Genomic DNA, 20,878 nt, shown 5'->3' on the forward strand with positions numbered 1-20,878 from the left:
CCTGTGCTCCAGGCTGGGCCTGCCCTGGGTGTTTACGGAGAAGGGTCCACTCATTGCTCAGAGCTCTGGATATCCAAGCACCCCTTTGGGTCCAAGGATGCCAGAAGGTAGGTGCAGAGATTGTCAGTCCGAGCTCTGAAGTTGGTCTGAGCTTGGTTCACATTCCAGCCTGGGTCCTTTCCTCTCAAACTGCCTCCTTATGTGTAAATTAGGGGTAGACGTTCTGGAGCCTCCCTCCCAGGGCTGTGTGGAGGGTCCAGTGATGATGATGTGCAGACTCTGGTGTCAGGTGTCTAGTAAGTAAGCAGACAGCAGCTGTGATTGTCATCACTTCCTGCTGGAGTCAGCCAGGAGGTGAAAGCTAGTGCCTGAAGGCTCTTCGGGGTCAGCTTTACCTTGTGGGCTCATGAGCAGAACCACTGAGTAACCCCCAGTGTGGACATTGGCAGCAGCCCAACTTGTGACCCTTACTCAGCCATCCTTATAGCTTCCTACCGACCTTGGCAGTCCCATTGCTGAGGCCCAGGGGGACATGCCCTTGCCCGGGACTGCTAGTGCCTCGTGGCAGAGCCAGGGCCAGAATCAGGGTCTTAGGGTGGTCACTCAGCCCCTCCCAGGTCAGGCAGGGAGTTCTGAATAGACTCCCCAGGCTGCCACGGCGGGCTGATGCTGTCAGGAGCAGGGGCCAGGGTGGGGAAGTGTGGGTTTAGACCTGGGCTCTACCCTCCTCAAATCTAGGCACCTGAGGGCCTTGGCCCTCACTGCACCCAGGCTCTGTAGAGGTGTTTTGGGCAGTGGTTGCGGGCCCAACCTGCTGAGGGGAAGGCAAGAGCTTGGGGAGGCTCTGGCCGAGGGAGCAGAGAACCCGGGGCCCCTGTCTCGGCTGGGCCTTGCTGCGGGTGTAGGAGGGCTGTGCTCTACTCTGGCACGCTCAGGCATTGCAGGGATGCTTCCAGAAGCAGGGACAGGGCTGGGCTTCCGGAGCCAAAGCCTGCCACCCTACGGGATGACTTGGACCTGCCTGGGTGCATGTGAATCCCAGGGCTGTGGCAGGGATGCCAGGGCAAGGCTGGAGAGGAGGCCCATGAGATTCGGAAAAGTCCCTGGCAGCCATGCTGGTGTGGAATTTTCCCCATTCCAGAGTCACCCCGCAATGGTAGGGGCAGTGGGGCTCTGCTATGGCCCATGCCCCACTGGGTGGCCAGTTTGTTTTGCACTGCCCACAGCTGGAGCTGAGCATTCCCGGCTCCAGGCGGGTGGTAGTCCCTGTCATTCGTCCTGCACCTCTGGGAAGAACCAGTTTCCTCTGGAGGGAAACACCAGACTGGAAAAAGGTGGATCCTCATGGGGCACCTGCTGATGGTGCTGTGCTCAGCCCTGCGCCGCTGAGACCCTCAAGTGGTGAGACCAGTTGGAGATCTGTCCCTTGCCTTAGCTTCTCTCAGGATTCCGGCACCACACCCCACCCCTCTCATCAACATTTCAGATGCCCAAAATGCGTGTCCAGCTTGCACTGATTCTGGAGCAAGAGGCCATAGCTTCCATTGGATCCCCAGGGCCCCAGAAGGCCCAATAAAAGTTCAGCAACTAGTCTAGCCGCCTCCCATTTCCCAGAGCTGAACTGCCCTCACCACCACCACCACGCCACCTCGTTTCCCAGGCACCCTCGAATCCCCTCCCGGGCTGGGAGCTCGGCCGAGCCTCCGACTCCGGTGGCGGGACAATGGCCCTGTTGGCGCGTCGGGGACAAACGCGCCTTGTTGGGACGGCGGCGGGGGCGCGGCGATGCGCCCCGGCGCGCTGAATGCGGCTTCTGTGCGTCCTGGGCGGGCGCCTAGGGGCCGGGAGGGGGCCGGGGCCCGAGGCGCCCATTGGCCGCGGCGCCGGGGGCCGGGCCAGGCTGGCGGCCGCACCTGGTCCGAGCGGGTGCGGCGGCGGCAGCGGCGGCGGCGGGGGCGGAGGCATGGTCCAGGCCCGGCGGGTACGTCCCGCCGCCTAGTAAGCGCCCGGGCGGCGCGGCCCGGGCCGAGCCAGCACGCTAAACCCGAGAAGGACGGGGACAAGGTATGTCCTGGGGGCCCCGCACCCACCACCAGCTTGCTCCCTGCCTCAGTCTACCCCCTCGGGGCCCGGCTTTCCTCACCCCAACCTCCAAACTGAGACTGTGGGCGTCAGACTCAGACCTAGAGGCAGGGGAGAGTTACGCTGCTGCTCCCAGGGTCCTCGTGTTCCTTGCAGCCGCCAGAGGGTGGGCAGGTTGATGCTCTCCCTGCCCTTGGTTTCTTCCCATGGCCCCTGTTTCCAGGGTTTTCCCATTCCCTGACCATGGGGCGGGTGGGGCTGGAGCCAGGCTGGAGCTGGGAGCCCATTAATGATTAATCTTGGACACAAGGCCTGAGCCTTTGGCGAGGAGGGGCAGGGATCGCCCCTCTTCCCACCAGCCCTTCCCAGAACACGGAGGTCAGAGCAGGGGCAGGGGCCAGGGTGAGGGATGGTCCTCTCTGCTTGAGGAAGGCCCCGTCCTGTGCCACAGAGGGGGCAAGGCCACCAAGGAGAGGCTTGTGGGAGTGGGACAAACCCTGGTATCCAGGAGGGGTCCTGCAGGAAACTCAGCAGTTCCCCTGTTTCCTGGACCAGTGCGCGGGAAGGGAGTCCAGCCTGGTCTGCCCCCTTGGTGCCAAAGAGCTCAGAGCAAGACTGTGGCCCCTTCCCAGTGGGGACCCCCTCCCCACCTGCCTAGAGCAGGAGAGGTGATGGGCGCACATCTGGCTGCTGTAACTCACACCAGTGGGAGGGAGGGAGGGGGGGAGAGAGAGCGCAGGCCTGACACCCGATCATCTGGGTTGCCAAGATGACAGATGCCATGGAAATCCTCAGGAGGAAGTCCAGTTGGGAGAATCCAACCTCTTCTTTTAGCGAGGTGGTGACCTGAGGCCCAGAGAGGGTGAGGCTGTGGGCAGACCTGAGCCAGAACAGCCCCTCTGCTGCTGCACTGTACCTTGTGCTTTGAAGGGGACCTTGCTATTATCCCCATTATCAGGAGGGGGAAACTGAGGCCCAGGGAGATTAAGTGACTTGCCCAAGGTCACATAGTTCAAAGGTGACTGAGTTGACCTCAAATCCTGGAAGTCTTGCCTTGGCCCTCATTTCAGGACCCCAGCCCTACCCAAGACCTCTCTGACCTTCTGGGGTCCTAGCCTCTTAGGTCTGCTTAGGCTGCCCCAAACCCCCTGCTCAGGACCCCTCCCCCCTTGCCTCCTTGGCTCCCAGCTCTTCCTGACACTCGAAGGGTGGGCAGGCTGCTACCCTGGGAGCAGAGACAACGGAGCCCTGTTCCCAGCTGCCACCTTGGGCTGCTTCGTTCCCTGCTTCTCTCTCAGGCAGAACCCTGCCTGAAGGAAGCTCCCTGTGGACAGAGAAGCCCAGCAGCTTCCCGCACAGCCCTTTGTCCCACGGGCATGGGTCCAAGGCTCTCCTGTCACCCACTAAGGGGGGAGTGTGTTCCCTGTGGTCCCTCCATTCAGGCTCTCGGGGACTGAGCGTGCCATCCCAGTGAAAGAGGTAATGATTAACCTGGGAGACTGATGCACAGGTGGAGGAATTCCAGACATAGCAGCAGGCTTGTGAAGGGCTTCTGGCTTCGCTTTGGCTGGTGAGGAATGTGGACAACCCCTTTTAGGAGCTCGGTCCTGCTCCAGACCGGAGGGCAGGATGGAGCCGAGGTGTTTGGGGGGGGGGGGGGGTGTTGGTGGGCTGGGGGCCGGGGGAACTGCCAGGTGAGGAGTGATGGTTGGGAGGAAGTGGAGTCCTTCTTTCCTCCTGCCGGTTCCAGGGCAGAGTTGAGGTGTGGCTTGAGCACTCCCAGACCTTATCCCAGCAGTGCCCTGACTTGTCAGGGGACCTTAGCAAGTCCTTCCCTATCTGTGCCTCAGTGTCCTCAGATGTGAAATCTGGGGGTTAGGGAACTTGGGTCTGGAGCATGGGACATATGGGTGCTTGGATGGGGAGGGTGGCCTTTCAGGAGTCTGCCCTGGTGTGTCCAGCTTCTCTTGCCAGGTGTGTCTAGAAGGGTCGTGATAATAATCAGAGGTGTGTGCAGAGGGCATTGCATGCCTCATCCCATTTGATCCTCACAGAAAACCCATGGGAGGGCAAATATCCCCATTTTTTTGGAAACTGAGGCTCAGAGAGGGGAAGTCATTGCCCAAGGCTGCCCAGCTGGGGAGTAGTGGAGCTGGGATTTATAGCCAGAGCTTCTCAGTCTCTCCAGGAATGGAGAGGTGGGTGAGCGGATCCGGGGCATAGTGCACAGCAAGTGCTCTGCGCCTTTTTAAAAACGTTACAGTCATGGGTCACTTAACAGGGATGCGTCCTGAGAAATGCACTGTTGGGTAATTTCATCGTTGTATGAACATCATAGAGTGTACTGAAAGGGAACAAAATTTGCCACCCCAAAATGTGTCTCTTTAACATGAGGATTAGTTTAGGCTGATGATTTTTAGGAAACAAAAGACTCAAAATTTTTCTTGTCACTTCCCCTTTAACTGCCTAAAAGAATTCAGACAAAAAACCCATCTCAGGAAGCGAGCTCTCACCTTAGCATAACACAAGTTGGGCAGTGGACAGGGAGGATCCTCGAAAAGCCTGTTTGTTGGGCTTCCCTTGGTGTTCTGTTTCTGTGTCGCCAAACACTTGTTTTCCAGTCGTTTGCTCCTTTTCGCCTGTGAATTGTCTTCCTTCCCTTTGAGGTCCCTGATTCTGCCTCCCCAGGCATCTGCTTTTGTCTTTAGCTGAGGATGGTATTTAAGGTGAGGACTTTGGCCATTTTGGTGAGTTACTTGGTTTTACTGGGTTTCTCCCGTGTATACTTGTTTTCAAACTTTTGTTTGGTTTTCTCCTGTTAGTCTGTCTCATGTCAGTTTAATTCTTAGGCCAGCCAGAAGAACCTAGAAGGGCAGAGGAGAATTTCTTCCTCCCCTACATACATTACTTGCACAAACCCAGATGGTATAGCCCACTACACACCTAGGCTGTGTCGTACTAATCTTATGGGACCACTGACATATATGTGGTCTGTCATTGACTGAAACATCATTATGTGGCGCCTGACTGTATGTTGTTACATATTTTTATGCAAACAAGTGCATGACATTCCTTTAAAAAACATTTCAGTCATGCTAGAAGGTACAGAGAATGATATTGCCAAGTCTTACATGCTCATCTCCGGGGTTCCCAGTAATTTTGGAGCTAATGAAGTGACTGACTTCTGTTTCGCCTCTCTGCTTTGAGGTGACTCAAATCGGCCATCAGGAGGGGTGGTGATTTTGCCTGGACAAGGCAGTATAGCAGGAAGAGCTATGGGTCTGCTCCCAGTTCTGACTTTGCCATTTAGCCCTTCCAAAAGTTTCTGAGCCTCTGTTCCCCCACGTGTCACATGGACTAGTAGGTGACACTGGGAGGGTCTGTTGAGGTCGCAGGTATGGTTGCCCTTTGAAACAGTAGAGCTAGGTGACCCTGCAAGATTGAAAAATGCTTTCTGAATCATCAAAGAACATTGCCCTCTTCTCAGTCAACTGCCAGGCGTGGGACCCAGCAGGCCACTGCTCCCCAGTCAAGGGGGCAGTAGGAGCAAGATGCCAGGGCTGGCAGTTTTGGAGGTGGTCCTGCAAGTCAGCAAGTTGGGGTCCCACTGAAATGCCCCTCTGGGTGGTCCTCCCCATCTTTACTCCAGCACCCTGCTCCAGAGGGGCTCCGAGTAAGGCAGCTTCTGGATCCATGCATGTCATTGCCCCAGTGCTCCTGGATCGAGGGCCAACCTCTGCCATCTGCACCTTCAACTGGGCAGCCCACACTTCCCAGCTTCTTCTCCATCCCGGGCCCCTGCTGCCTCTTCCCTACTCAAGATACTGAGCTTCAGAGAGGGTAACATGCCTGCCATGGTCACCCAGCAAGGTGGGGCATGCTTCAGACTAGCTGCTCTTCTCTCCTTCTCCAGACAGACTGCAGTTTTTCAAAATGGAAATATCTTTATTTTTTATTTTAATTTTTTCCCAAAGTAATACAGACTCTTTGTAAAACAAAATTATATATGTGTGTATATATGTGTACAATTCTATGTGTGTGTATTTTTCACTTAATTATTATTGTGGACATCATTTTAATGAGTATATGATAGACCATGAGGTGAATGTCACATAATATTTTTAACCATCCCCTATTGTTGGACATTTACGTTATTTCTATTTTTCCCTTTGATGGATAATACCACAATGAACATCTTTGTGACCCATCTCAGATCTCTTGTTAGATTATCTTCTTTGAATAAACTCCCACAGATGGAGTTGCTGGGTCTGAGGATAGACTCTTTTAGAACTGTAATAGTTACTGTCAAATATGTACTCTGAGCACTGTAGGGAGAGTCTTTCTGCTCCACTTTTTTTTTTTTTTTTTTATTTTAAACTCTTTTTTTTTTTTTTTTTAAGATTTTATTTTTTCCTTTTTCTCCCCAAAGCCCCCCGGTACATAGTTGTGTATTCTTCGTTGTGGGTTCCTCTAGTTGTGGCATGTGGGACGCTGCCTCAGCGTGGTCTGACGAGCAGTGCCATGTCCGCGCCCAGGATTCGAACCGACGAAACACTGGGCCGCCTGCAGCGGAGCGCGCGAACTTAACCACTCGGCCACGGGGCCAGCCCCCTCTGCTCCACTTTTAAAGTCTCCTCCAGTGTCCCCATGAGATTCTTTTCCAGCTGTAGGAAGCAGCCCTAGGGCCCCCTCACCCCACCACCTTCTCTCCCAGAGCCCTGTTCCTATGTGTGTACACTCAGCAAACAGCACAGATGCCCTTCATGCAGGGAACGTTTCCTGGGGAGCAGCGGTTCCACAGAATGTTCTGCAGCCAATGGCTTTGGAGGCCCTTTATCTCCTTAGAGGGCTGTGCCCCTCCCCGCTCTCACAAGTGCAGGCGTCTTCTCCTTCCTCACCCTCTCCCTGGTGACTCCATTTACTCCTCTGGCCTCAGTTCCCAACTCTGTGCCCATGGCCCCCACCCTCTCTCCCCTGAGATCTCTCTCTTGTGCTCCAGGCAGGGGATCCTACTGCCCTTTGGACATTCTGTGAGCATGTCACACATCTCCCAGACTGAACGTGTCCTAAATTGAACCTGACATCAGCCACCCGACCCCAACACTAAACCTGTCCTTCTCTTAACCTTTCCCACTCAAGGACTACCTCCACGCCCAGCCAGCCAGTCACTCCAGCAGGGAGTCTTTCTGCCCCTCCTCCATACCCAATCACCCACCAAATGCCGTCCATGCCGTGGCCTACAGGTGGCTCCAGTCTATCCCTTGGCCTTCTGCTTGGTCCAGGTCATCTCATACCTGGACAGCTGTAATAACCACCTAGAGGTCTGCCTGCTCCTCCCGCTCCTTCTTCACCCCTACAGTTCATCCAACAGCCAGATGGGCATCCCATCTCCTCACTCCCCTTCGGTAGGCCCTGCCAGGGCTCCCCATTGCCCACAGGATCCAGGCCAGATTCCTTAGCATGCTTCCCGAGGCCCTGCATGTCCTGCCTGCCCCTGCCCCCTTTCTGGCTGTGCCTCTAGTCTTCCCTGCCCACTCAACCTCTGACATGCACACATAGTGGACGCTCTAGCCAGGCTGAACATTTGTTAGTTTCTCAATTGCCCTGGGCCTTTGCACACATTTTTCTCTCTGCCTGGCTCATTCTAGGGTGACAGATGCGTTAGTCAATGCTAGCCGCTGTAACAGACAAGCCCCAAGTTCCAAAAGTCTTAATGCAATGACAGTTTAGCTGTCATTTCATGAAATCCAATTGGGTGCTCAGTGAGCTGTGACGTAGAAACCCAGGCTCCTCCCACCTCATGGCCCTTCCCACCTCGGGATCCTTAGAGACTGCCCCATTCATCCAGCACACGGGAAAGGAGACCACGGAGAAGGTCCGCCCGCTTAACCTCATCAGCTGCCATTCTGCTCACATTCCATTGGTCAGAATTTAGTCACGTGAGGACACTGAGCTGTAAGGGAGGATGGGAAATGTAGTTTAGCCGTGTACCCAGGGAGAGAAAGGAACAAAGTGCTTTTGGAAATCGGAAAATACACAGCTGCTTCCGCCGCCGGAGCCCCCTACCCGAGGAAGCTTCCGTGACCACGCCCCTCCCACCTCCCTGGCTGGACTAGGGGTTTTCTCCGTGCTCCGGCAAGCCCGGGCCGCCAATGCGTCCTCCATCACAGCACCCGCAGCTATCTGCTCCTCTCTGCTCCGGGCACCGGCATCATAAACCCCAGCGCTGGCCGCGGTGCAGGCGCTCAGTAAATACCCGTGAAACGGATCAATCTAAGGCTCATGTCTAAGGACAAAAAGATGCCCACAATCTAGTGATATGTGGGGGGAAAAAAGTCAAAAACAAAATGTGCCCCAAAAGAGACCCCCTCTCATCATCTGTAAGGATATATAGACGGAAAAAAAATGTGAGGAGGCTTGTGCTAAAGTTTTAAGGGTAGTGACCTCTGAAGATGGAGCTCTTTTCGTTGTTTTCTTTACATTTTTCTGTAATTGCCTGAATTATTTTTCAGTCAGCATGTACTGCTTTTATAATTTAAAAAAAAAAAATTGTTTTCAGTGGAGGGGGAGAACCAGCCAGAGATGTTGTCATTGTTGCTCTGGGAAGAGACCCCTCTCGCAGGGCTGGGGCGGGGGCAGGTTCTGCCATCGACACTCTCTACTCTGGAAAGCTTTGCTTCTCATGGTTCTTCTTTGCTTGCCTTCCCGCCCCACCCATGATCTCACTGGTGCTCAAGAGCCTGACCTCCATTCCCACCTGGATGAGGTTCTTAACCCCCCCTGATACTGGGCTTGTCATTTCTCCTCCTTGGGCCTCGGCTCACTCCTCTATAAAGTAGGGGTGATAACAGGGGCTCCCCATGAGGATTATGAGGGTACGTGTGGCCTGGGAAGTCCTGAGCCTGATACCCGACTCTGTTTGGTCCAGAGTCCACGCTCATAAACCAACATCCCTGCTATTTGATGCCAGCTCCGCCCTGCCTCACCTCCAGATATCTATCTTCAAGCTATCTCAGCGCAGAAAAATAAAACAACTCTACCCCATGCCCTGCCCCTGATCAGCACTCAGACAGGTTGGAACTCTGAGCCCCCTGGAGTCGTTTAAGTTCTGGTGTCTCATGGATGTTTGGGGGGCTGCTCCCGGGCTGAGTGGGGTTCTGGGGGAAAGGGCGCTCAGAACAAAGTGTCGGATGCTTTCTGCTCCCTGGGCAGAGGTGGCAACTGCTCAACCCATGAAAGTGTTCTGGTGTGTCATAAATGACGATCACAATAATGACTACTATTAATTGACGGGGACGCTGGATCCGTAGAGCCCTGTGCCTCAGCCATGGTGGGGGCTCTGGGCATCAGTGCTGCAGGAAGGATTGGGGGGGGCTTTTCTGGGCCCCCTCTGTTCATGGGCAAGGCTGAGAGAGGACAGAGCCGAACCCAGCTAAAAGCAGTCTGCCAGAGATTCCAGTGCCTGGGCTGAGCCCGAGGGCCCCTGGGGTTTAGGACCAGAGCCCCTAGAACTGCCTCTTCCTGCAGAGACCTTGGGAAGGATGGGCATCTCTAATCGGCCCAAATCCCTCAAGGCTGGTCCAGGGTGTCCTGTGCCGCCAGCCCTCACACAGGAGTGGAGGCAGGATAGCAGGATCCCATACTTTACCTCCTTGGTGAAGGACTTGGAACTCGGAGAGGTGAAATCTCATCAGACCCGTCCTCCCAGCCCTGGTCAGGTGCTCCACCTCCAGGAGGCCTTCCAGGTTGCTCGCTCTCTGGGCTCCCACAGATTTAGACAAACCTGGGTCTCTGGTTGTGTCTCAGCATCTTTAAGCCCTGGAGTTTGGCAAGTCCGTTTTTGGACTCTGTCTGCCCTCTGCTAACTGTGTGACCTTGGACAGTTGAGTTCACCTCTCTGAGCCTTAGTTTCCTCACTTGGGGAGTGAGCTGACAGTGTTGCTTGATGCACAGGGCAGCCTGAGACTTAAAAGAGATGTGATTTGGGAGGCAATTAGCCTCCCCACCTGCACGTGCCTCCTCGTCCCTCCCGTGGCCTCTGAGCCTGTCCCTGGCTCTCTGCAGGCTCTGCGGCTGCTTGTGTCCTTGGCCCAAGGACACCCAGAACCTTGCTGAACCCTTGGATGAAGGAGCTGCCCCGCTGCTGAGGTCCAGAGAGGTTCGGAGCCACTCAGGGGGCAGAGGGTCAGGGCAGCACCTGCAGGGTGCAGAGACATGCCACCTGCTATCCCCAGAGAGCGAACTCATGAATATTCAAACCAGCTGGAGCGTGAGGGAGCCAGCATGCTGCTGGGTGTCATTGGTGCATTCCTGTTTCCCAGTGACCGCAGAGGCAGCCTGGGAGTCAGACGTGGCTCAGGCAGGGAGAGGGAAGGGGCAGCCAGCCAGGGCCCGAGGTGAGTGTGTTTTCCTCTCCCCCTGCACAGGGGTCCCTGGGCGAGTAGGACACCCTTGGACTGAGATCTGCCTGGTGGCGATGCTCTAGTCCAGAAGGTTTACCATCCCGGTCTTGGTTTTCCTGTGTGCACACTGTGGGGGATGAGTCCTGTTTCTCCTTCATTCCCTGGAGGGTGCTGGTCCAGCCACACAGGAGGATTGCTGGGCCTGGCCCGGAGCCAGCCCTCGGCACAGATGGAGGCAATGTAGCTGGGGTAACCCAGAAGGGCAGGAACAGACGGGGTGGGCTAAGGAGAAGGGACCATCTGCCCTGCATGCCTGGGACTGTCACCACCATAGGAAGAGGAAGAAAGAGATCTGGGTTCTAGTCCTGTCTCTGATGCTGCTGCGCCGTGTGACCTTGAAGGTGGCCCTGCCCTCTCTGAGCCTCAGCCTCCCGGCTGTGCCATCTTCCACATGTGGCCTTGGACCTGGGACCGTCAGCTGCCTGTAAGCTCCTTCATGGGCCAGTGGGCACACACCTCGAAGAGGCCATGATTGGGACCCTGGGAGGGTAACAATAATGATAATACTAAGAATGGTGGCAGCCTGTGCTCAGTGAGTGTCTGCTCTGTGCCAGCCCCATGCTGGGCACTTTCCTTGTGGGGTGCAGAGGATCCGCACAGCGCCCCGTGATGGAGGGAAAGTTGCTATCATCATTTTGGAAGAGAAATTGAGGCCCAGAGAGGGGTACAGCCTTGCGTAGGGCACACAGCAAGGAAGTAGCAGAGCTGGGATTCAAACCAGAGACCCTGGTCCCAAGGTGCTGGCCCCGTGTGGCTTCCACATGTGTGACTCAACACGTAGCTCTCACACGTATTATTGGCCATGGCCTCGTTCTTCCCTAAGGCTTATGGAGGGTCATTCGTCAAACATTCACCAGGTGCCAGGCTCAGAGAGCTCAGGGGTGAGTCACCAGAGGCTTGCCTGCAGCTGGGCATGGAAGGAGTCCCTCGTCCCACAAGCATGGGCCTGTGCACTGGGACTGGGCCCTGGTCAATAGCAAGAATAATAATTAGTATGTATTGATCTCCACCTGTGTACGTGCATTCTCTCATTCAGATCTCACGGCCTCATGACTATTTTCCCTGTAGCTGGACTCCTGGCTGTGGCCTCTGTCTATCCAGGGGCTCTGCCTGTGATCACAAAGGGCCCTGTCTGCCCCAGTCTTACTGCTGTGTGGCCATTGAGTACGTGTGGAGACTGAAGTTCAGAGAGGGTGAGCAACATGCCCAAGTTCCCGGAGGCCAGGCAGGAAGGGACCCACCAGCCTTGGATGCCCCAGGCTGCCAGCACAGGATGCCCAGGAGGCCGCTCAGCTTCGCTGCCCCCATCCTGGCTGCCCAGCCCACAGAGGCCAGCCCCTGCTGTGCTCCTGAGACCGAGCTCCGCATCCACAGCTCCGCCTTCTGTGATGGGGAGGCACACGCCCTCCTTCCCCCAGCTCGGGGTGGGGCTTGGGACACGCCAGGCAGGGGCTGCCATCAACAAAGCCGAAAGCTGCTCTTTGGAGGCTGGCAGACCTGGACTCAAATCCCAGCCCTGCCCCCTGCCTTGCTGAGTGACCTTGGACAAGTCATGTTACCTCTCAGAGCCTCAGTTTCCCCCTCTGCAAAATGGAGGTGACAGTGGGGTCTGCTTCCCAGGATAGCTGAGCAGAGTCAGTGAGATGTTCTGGAGAAGCAACCCCCGCCCTCTGCCCAGGGCTCATAGTAGGGCCTCAAAAATGACGCCTGAGGGTGAGACAGCCCAGGGCCTGGCACAGTTTTAGGAAGCCCAGGTGGGAGAATGAATGAATGAATGAATGAATGAATGAAGCAGTGAGGGAGGGGGAGGGGCATCCTGGGCAGGGCTGGGTGGAGCCTGATTGGTGGTTCTGGGAGGCCGGTCTGCCCCCTGCTGCCTGGCCTCCACCCCAGAGCCTGCGCCATCAGCCCTTAGAGTTCCGGAAAGTACCCTGGTGAGTGGAGCTGCTGGGGCCTGGGTGGGCCCTGGGATTTGCGGAGGGTAGGAATCCTAACCCCTCCCCATTTTGAAATCAGAGAAACTGATTTTAAACCCACTGATTTTAATCCACTCAGGGTTTGGGCCCAAATCTGCGGCTCTGGCCTGGCCCAGGGCTCTGCCCTGTTTCCTGCTGGGCCCCTGGGGAGCAGGAGGCCGGTGGGACAGGTTTGTGCTTGATGGGGGGCCCTTCGGCCACTCCTTTTTCAGGGGGGCCCAACCTCAGGGTGACAAAGACAGAAGCAGGGAGCAGTTCCCCCAGGGGCTCAGAAGGGGGCAGCTAACACTCTCTGAGTGATAACTCGGTGCTAGTCGCTTTGCCAGCCTGTCTCAGGAAGAGCCAGCGAGGGGGGCTCCCCGCTGCCCCGTTTTACAGATGAGAAACTGAGGCTTCAAGGGGTTCCTGTGTTTGAAACACAGGCCTGTGGCTTCCAGAGCCTGAGATGGGTGGGCACCTCGTCCACGTCGGGCCCCTCCATGACCAGCCTGTGGCTGGCAGGCTTATGCCACCTCATAAGCTTTATGATCTATTATTTAAATATATTAAATTCATTTTATTGGGGCCAGCCCAGTGGCGCAGTGGTTAAGTGCGCACGTTCCACTTCGGTGGCCCAGGATTCACCGGTTGAGATCCTGAGTGTGGACATGGCACCACTTGGCATGCCATGCTGTGGCAGGCATCCCACATATAAAGTAGAGGAAGTTGGGCACGGATGTTAGCTCAGGGCCAGTCTTCCTCAGCAAAAAGAGGAGGATTGGCAGCAGTTAGCTCAGGGCTAATCTTCCTCAAAAAAAAAATTCATTTTATTGCCTTTTTCTCATTAAAAAAAAAAGACATCATTACAGAAATGCATAATATGGGAAAATATTCCCTGGATATCTCTCCCCCAGCTATGCAGAGGATACCACTGTTAAAATTTAGGATACTGCCCTCCAGTATCCTAAATATATATGGATTTGGGGGCATGGTGTTCTGGAACTTTCTTTTTTCACATTAACAGGTCACAGTGGGGTTTTGAGCCAGTCCACTTGGCTCCGCCTTGTTCTTTTGAATGGGTACAGGTGACTCCATCCGGGAATGGGCCTTGGTTTGTTGTGACGGTCCCCCGCTGAGGGTCACTGAGGATGTTTCTAATTGTTTTCTATTTCTGACCACAGTGCCCTGCACACCCTTGAATGTGTGACTTTGCCCACGAGTTTCCGCAGGATAGTTGGAATTCGGAGAGCTCGTGCCTTCCTCCTTTGATAGAACCGCCCTCCGGAAATTCCCCCACATTCTCGTCCACTGCCATCCTGTTCACCTTGCCCACCTGAGTGAACGAGGCTATGTCATTGTCACGAGGGAGGCCGAATTCCCTTTTGTAGACTTTCTTCCTCTGCAAATTGCTTCTTCATGTCCTTTCCTAGGAGGAGAAATTTCCGGATGATGAGCAGAGGACTCAGGGCCTGGTGCTGGCTGGCGGTGTGGGCCTGCAGTTCTCTGGGCAGGGTTTGTGGGTCCTGGGATAGCTTTTCCAGGGGGAACTATGTGCGCCCCTCCTCCAGGCAGGCTGTTGGGCCTCTGCCCCCAGGGAGAGTGGTGACGTGCCATGCGTGTGGTCAGGGGCGCAGCATGCGTGACCTCTCGTGGCCTCAGGGGCCAATGCAGCTTGTGCTGGAACAGGAGTGGAAAGTTTGGTGCCTTCGCTTGGCAGCCAAGGGGAGGTGGGAAGGCCCCCTGGGCCCCTGCTCTCCCCTGGACCCCATCCCTTAGCATCAACTGCCCCCATTTCAGCTCATCCTCCCCTGCTGATAGGGGACCAAAAGACTCCCCCCACACCAAAAACAAACAAAAAACCACGATAGCCTGTTAAATTTGATTTTCAGATAAACATTGAATAATTTTTACTATAAGTATGTCCCGTGCAATATTTGGGACATACTTATACTAAAAAAAAAAAAATGTATTTGTTGTTTATCTGAAATTCAGATTTCGCTGGGCAGCCCTGCCTGCTGGCGATGGGCAAGGTGGGTGTGGGTGGAGGCCTGGCCGGCAGTGCGACCTGAGCCCTCTCCTTTCTCATTTGGAGTCTCAGTTTCTCCCTCTGCCTCCCCTACAGACCCAGGGGCACAGGGGCCAGTGAAGAGAGACAAGGAGCCTCGGCCCCTCCCTGGGCAGCTGGGAAGGGTGGCACAGGGGATGGGTGGGACTGGCTGGGTCTTCTGAAAGTTGAGGGATTCAGGACCTGGGGAGCCCCTCCCTGTAGACCACCCTAGCCCCAGGCCTGGGGAGACAGGACACTGGGAGAGGGTCTTCTTTTCCTTCTTAGGAAATGATTTCATTATGAAGCCCGAATACGTATGAAAAATAAACTAATGAATACCCACATACCCACCCCACCAGTCAGCTCAAAAATTAAAACTGAGTCAGGCGGTAGACCCTTCTCCCTGCCCCACTCCCTAACTCTGTGTTGGCTTCACCCAGCGTCTCTGTCTGTAACCCTGTCGCTGTGTCTCTCCACGTGTTTGTCTCTCTGTCCCTGTCTGGACCTTGCTGGGTGGCCACAGGGCTGAGAAGGCAGGTCCTAATATTGAAGGCTGCCCCTCAACCCAGCCAGGCCTGGGGCAGCAGCGGGGGCTCCCTGGGGCCGGCCTCCATCTGTCCCGCTCTGTGTCCCCCGCAGGTGTCTGAGATGCCGCTGCCGCAGAAGAAGCGCTGGGAGTCCATGGCCAAGGGGCTGGTGCTGGGAGCGCTCTTCACCAGCTTCCTACTGCTGCTCTACTCCTACGCCGTGCCCCCGCTGCACACTGGCCTGGCCTCTGCGTGAGTGGCCCACCTGGGCAGCTGGTGGGTGGTGGTGAGGGGACACCCTGCCACCCTGCGCCCCACATCATGCTGTGCTGGACAGAAATTAAACTGAGGGCAGAACTCACTGTGTAACCCTGGGCCTCAGTGTCCTCATCTGTGAAGTGGGCATAATAACAGCCTGTCTCAAGGAGCATGAGAAACAAATAACAGCGTCTGTGTTCAGGGCTCCAGTTATCATCACTGAGCTTCCAGCGGGGCTGGGAGGTGGGGGTGACTTGTCCACGAGCACTCAGCTAGCACAAAGCCTGGATTTAACCTAGGGTCTGCCTCCAAGCCTGCCTCCTAACCGTGAGGTTATCCCACCTCCCCACCAGGCTGCTCAGCCCAGGCCTGGCACAGCCTGGGCCCTTAGTTGGTGGTATTAAGTAGAACTAGAATAAACTGCTGACAATTGGCCATTTTTGGTCAAAATTGACCAATTTTGGCCTACAAAATTTCACGTGGTCCAAACTGATGCTAATTCATGATAAATGTAGGATGCAGTGGCCATGAATGAGAAAATAACCTGCAGGCTCGTCTCACACCACCACCAGTAGGGCCTGTTATTTGCCCATCTCACAGATGAGGAAAGTGAGGCCAGAGAGGCCAAACCATTCGCCCAGGCATTGCAGCCTGGCTACCTCCCCGCGTGGTGCCTGGGCCCAGCTCCCCTGCCACCACTGTCCCCAACAACCCTGCTCTCTAGACCCCAGGCCCCGGGCAGCCCCTGAAGCTCTCCCACCTCTCTGTTCCCAGCAGGACCCCGGAGGGCACAGCGCCCTGCTCCCCTGCCCCAGGTGAGCCAGAGACGGTGACGCCGGCCAATGGCTCGGCGGCAGGGTGCCAGCCGCGGCGCGACATCGTGTTCATGAAGACGCACAAGACGGCCAGCAGCACCCTGCTCAACATCCTCTTCCGCTTCGGCCAGAAGCACGGGCTCAAGTTCGCCTTCCCCAACGGCCGCAACGACTTCGACTACCCCGCCTTCTTCGCGCGCAGCCTGGTGCAGGACTACCGGCCCGGCGCCTGCTTCAACATCATTTGCAACCACATGCGCTTCCACTACGAGGAGGTGCGGGGCCTGGTGCCGCCCAACGCCACCTTCATCACCGTGCTCCGCGACCCCGCCCGTCTCTTCGAGTCCTCCTTCCACTACTTCGGGTCGGTGGTGCCCTTCACCTGGAAGCTCTCGAGCCAAGACAAGCTGGCCGAGTTCCTGCAGGACCCCGATCGCTACTATGACCCCAACGGCTACAACGCCCACTACCTCCGCAACCTGCTCTTTTTCGACCTGGGCTACGACAGCGGCCTGGACCCGGGCAGCCCGCAGGTGCAGGAGCACATCCTGGAGGTGGAGCGCCGCTTCCACCTGGTGCTCCTGCAGGAGTACTTCGACGAGTCGCTGGTGCTGCTCAAGGACCTGCTGTGCTGGGAGCTGGAGGACGTGCTCTACTTCAAGCTCAACGCCCGCCGCGACCCCGCGGGGCCGCGCCTCTCGGGCGAGCTGTACCGGCGCGCCACCGCCTGGAACGTGCTGGACGCCCGCCTCTACCGCCACTTCAACGCCAGCTTCTGGCGCAAGGTGGAGGCGTTCGGGCGCGAGCGCATGGCCCGCGAGGTGGCCACCCTGCGGCGCGCCAACGAGCGCATGCGGCGCATCTGCATCGACGGGGGCCGCGCCGTGGACGCCGCCGCCATCCAGGACTCGGCCATGCAGCCCTGGCAGCCGCTGGGCGCCAAGTCCATCCTGGGCTACAACCTCAAGAAGAGCATCGGGCGGCGGCACGCGCAGCTCTGTCGCCGCATGCTCACGCCCGAGATCCAGTACTTGATGGACCTCGGCGTCAACCTGTGGGTCACCAAGCTCTGGAAGTTCATCCGGGACTTTCTGCAGTGGTGACATCCCGCCCGCCCAGCGGGCCCCCTGCCTGCTCGCTCGCCCGCCGAGGAGGGGCCAGGCAGGGGCCCGCTGGCCTCCCCCGAGCCCCTCCTGGTGCCACCCTGGCCCCCCCCAGGGTGAGGTGGGGCTGCTGCAGGGACGGGCAGGCCAGGACTGGGCCCACAGCACACAGGGCCTGAGATCAGTATTTGACTAATTATAGCTTTTTTTTATTAAATCCCCTCCCCTCCAAAAAAGAATGTTCTATTTCCTGCCTCCCCTTAAAGGGGAGACTTCGGAAGTAAAGGAATTTGATGTTGTTTTTTTGTTAATCAGCCTCAGTGGTGCTGACTGGCGGGCTGGGCTGGGGGTGACTGATGGGGACTGGGACACCCCAAGAGAGCATGGTGGGCGCCTGTATGAGTGTGTCTGTGGGACAGAACCCAAGGGTGTGGCAGGGTTTGGTGTGCAGTTGTCACATACTGAAGCCCTGTGTAGTTGAAGGACCCTGTGAGCTACCAGGACCTGAAAGATGGTGTGTGTGTGTGATCATCCTAGGGTCTATACCAGTCGTTTATTGCAGTTGAACTCTGGTTATGTGCCTGGTACTAGACTAAGTACTTTGTGGGTGTTAGTTCATCTTTGTCAACACTCAGCAATGTGGGGACTGTTATTATCTCATGCTGGAGATAAGGAAGGGAGCTCCGAGAGGGAAAGTCACCTGGCCCGGGTCACACAGCAACTAAGTGGTAGGACGGGAGCAAGGGCCAGGGAGGGTAGAGTATGTGGCCAGATCACAATAGAGTACAAATGTGTATGTGTGTGTGCGTGTGTATAGATAGATATAAATGTGTGTGTGTGTGTGAGGGAAGTGGGAGTACTTGGTGGGGCATTGAGCAGCAGTCCCTGGGCCCAGGCTAAAGGTTCCTTGTGCAATCTCATTAATCCTCACGATAACCCTTTGAGGTAGGCACAATTACCATCCCATATTACAGATGTGCGAATTGACATTCTGAGAGCAGAAGGGACTTGCCTGAGGTCACATTGCAGGACGTATCAGACCAAGAGCTAAACCATCTCCCTGGGACCCCAAGCCCCTTCCATCTCCGGTGCCTGTTCACCCCCTCCCTGCCTGCCCTCTTCCCCCACTGACCCCTCCAGGCTGCCTCACCGTCTGCTTGTGCTCCAACCCTGCCCAGGCCCTGGGTCTCTTCCTTCCACCCTGGGATTCAGTTTAATTATCCAAAAAATATTTGGTATTCGTCAGATATCTGTTGTTCCCCCCAGCCCTGAGCTGATCCCGAGCATACAGCAATCAGCGTGTCAGCCCAGGCCCTGTTGGAGCTCGTGGCCAGAGAGGAAGATAGTGGCCAAGCAAGCAAGGCACGTTGGGTATGACCAACCAGGGTAGGGATGCCTCAGCTCTAACCACCCACCTCCCTCAGCCTCCCCAGGGGGACAGGGGCCCTTTCTGGGGCAAGGACTCTTGGGTCTCTAACCAGGAGCCAGCAGCCAGATGTGAAACCAGAGCCAAGTGATTCTTTATTGGAGACCTGTTCGTGCCAGGCTCCAAGCCAAGTGCTCGCACACCTTAACTGAATATCTACAACATCTCAGCTTTATAAGCTAAAGTTCAGAGAGGTTAAGCGACCTACTCAAGGTCACATAGCTAATTAGTACCAGAGCCAGAATTTAAAGCTAGATCAGTCAGCTGTTAGCCTCTGCCCAGGCTTGAGTCAAACTTCCTCCTGAGAGAGAGCTTCTGGTCCAAGCAGGGGGAGCGGGAGTTGGGGGGACCAATTGTCTCAGTTTCCAGGGACTGTCCTGGTTTTGGCACTGAAAGTTCCCACATCCCAGGAAACTCCTCAGTCCCTGCCAACTAGGATGGTTGGTCAGCCTGGGGGAGGTTTGGCCCCACCAGCCCCCTGGAGCCACTGTCTGCGCCCTCATAATATTCTTTGAAGCAAGAAATAGGCACGTTCCTGAAGGCTTTATTTAGTTCATATGGAGAGAACTAGGTGAAAACAAGTAAATAAAACTGACAGTGGCTGACTATTCACAGGAAAAGATGTTACTGGTCTCAAATTCATAAGATAATCTCCCCTCCTTTTATTAGTCAAAGATACATGTGACAGTGCAATATGATAACATCCGGGGTTTGTGGAACCCCATAATTATATTTCCTGGGACCTTTGAGAGCCTAGAAATGCCAATAATGATATTGTTATATATTATTACATTATTTATTATTATTAATATTGGCACTTCTAGGCCCTTAGGGATCCAAGGAGAACAAATCTGGCAGATAGTTGATGCCAAGAATATAAATTACTTCATTAGCATTTACGATCTGCCTGGTTCATTTCAAGAGTGTTATAGTTATTAACTCATTTATTAACATAATTAATATTTTACTGATAAGTAGTTGCCAGGTACTGAGCCACGACTGTGCGCTCAGCTCTGTGCCATGCAGGACATGCACAATTCCCTTTGTTCCCCTGAGATGGCGACAGACACAGAGAGGCTCAGCCACCAGCCCAGGGTCACTCAGCCATAGAGGCAGGATGCAAACTCGGGTGAGTCAGATGCCAAGGCCGGTGCTCGTGACCTCCAGTCCTTCAGCGCCATTCCAGTCGGCCACCTCAGCCTCAGGACGGAGGTCTCTTCTATGGCTGAAAATGTATGAGGTTTCCAAGGGACTCTGCTGCTTGCCCTGCAGCAGCCAGATTGCCCTGGCTGTATCTGGGCAGCCGAGGGCTGACGATCCTGGCTGGGGCGCTGGGGGCACCCACGGTGATCGGGCGTCTGTCAGCCTGAGCTGTGAAAGCCAGGCGGGTCATGGCTGCCCCTGCGAGAAATTCAGTGCAATGACCTGTTCCTCTCTTTTATGGGTTGTGTTGTAAACCCTAAAAAATGTGTTGAAGTCCTAACCCTCCGTTCCCAGTGACTGACCCTATTTGGAAATAAGGTCTTTGTCCCTGTAATCAAGTTAAGATGAGGTCATTAGGGTGGGCCCTAATCCAATATGGCTGATATCCTTAGAAGACACGGAAATGCCACATGAAGCCAGGCAGCGAATGGCGTGATGCAGCCACAAGCTAAGGAACGCCAGGAACTGACGGCCCCCTCCAGAAGCTACGAAGAGGCAATGAAGGATGCTACCCTGAGTCTCGTAGGGAACGTGGCCCCACTGACGTCTTGATCTCAGACTTCTAGCCTACAGAACTGTGAAAGAATAAACTTCTGTTGTTTTAAACCACTCAGTTTGTGGTACTTTGTTACAGCAGCCCCAGGACACTTGCACACTCTCCATGCCCTGTCCCTGCCCTGGGTCGGGCCTCTGCCCCTCACCTGGCCCCCTTCCTCTCCTTCCTCTCCCAGGCTCACCCCTACCAGCCACCCTCCACCTGCAGCTGGGGGCCGTCCTCTGCTCCAAGCCCTGCATGGTCCCCGTCACCCCTGGGGAGAAGCTGAACGCCTCTGCGGCTTCGCCCATGCTGTTCCCTCTACTGTGAGGCCCCCTTCCCTTTGCAGGCCTAACATTGCTGCGTGTTTTCAAAGAAGCTTTGCCGCATCGTCTGGGCATCCTTCCCCGACAGCCCAGGCTGGTTTAGGGCCTCAGGGCTCCCCCATCTCAGCAGTGCTCACCC

The 20,878-nt window shown here is 55.7% G+C and overlaps 1 protein-coding gene across 9 annotated transcripts; it reads left to right on the plus strand.

Moving 5' to 3' along the window:
• Positions 1 to 1,646: 1,646 nt before the first annotated feature.
• On the plus strand, positions 1,647 to 20,487 carry GAL3ST1 (galactose-3-O-sulfotransferase 1). 9 transcript variants are annotated; one of them, XM_070626908.1, is made up of 4 exons: positions 1,932 to 2,064; positions 3,525 to 3,652; positions 15,186 to 15,325; positions 16,106 to 20,487. In XM_070626908.1, exons 3-4 carry the CDS (start codon positions 15,195 to 15,197, stop codon positions 17,247 to 17,249), a joined length of 1,275 nt encoding a protein of 424 aa, XP_070483009.1. In that variant the 5' UTR covers positions 1,932 to 2,064; positions 3,525 to 3,652; positions 15,186 to 15,194; the 3' UTR covers positions 17,250 to 20,487. The 9 variants fall into 9 exon arrangements, with proteins under 9 accessions (XP_070483014.1, XP_070483006.1, XP_070483009.1 ...); XM_070626913.1 differs by lacking the exon at positions 3,525 to 3,652 and having other exon boundaries at positions 1,647 to 2,064; XM_070626905.1 differs by lacking the exon at positions 3,525 to 3,652 and having other exon boundaries at positions 1,670 to 2,064; positions 16,109 to 20,487.
• The last annotated feature ends 391 nt before the right edge of the window (positions 20,488 to 20,878 follow it).

The sequence above is a fragment of the Equus przewalskii genome, chromosome 7, assembly GCF_037783145.1.
Source record: "Equus przewalskii isolate Varuska chromosome 7, EquPr2, whole genome shotgun sequence".
NCBI lineage: Eukaryota > Metazoa > Chordata > Mammalia > Perissodactyla > Equidae > Equus > Equus przewalskii.

Coding starts and splice junctions, on each gene's coding strand:
- GAL3ST1 (XM_070626913.1), top strand. CDS start 1,786: ATGCGCCCCGGCGCGCTGAATGCGGCTTCTGTGCGTCCTGGGCGGGCG. Junction 2,065..15,185: donor CCGAGAAGGACGGGGACAAG/GTATGTCCTGGG, acceptor TGTCCCCCGCAG/GTGTCTGAGATGCCGCTGCC. Junction 15,326..16,105: donor CACACTGGCCTGGCCTCTGC/GTGAGTGGCCCA, acceptor CTCTGTTCCCAG/CAGGACCCCGGAGGGCACAG.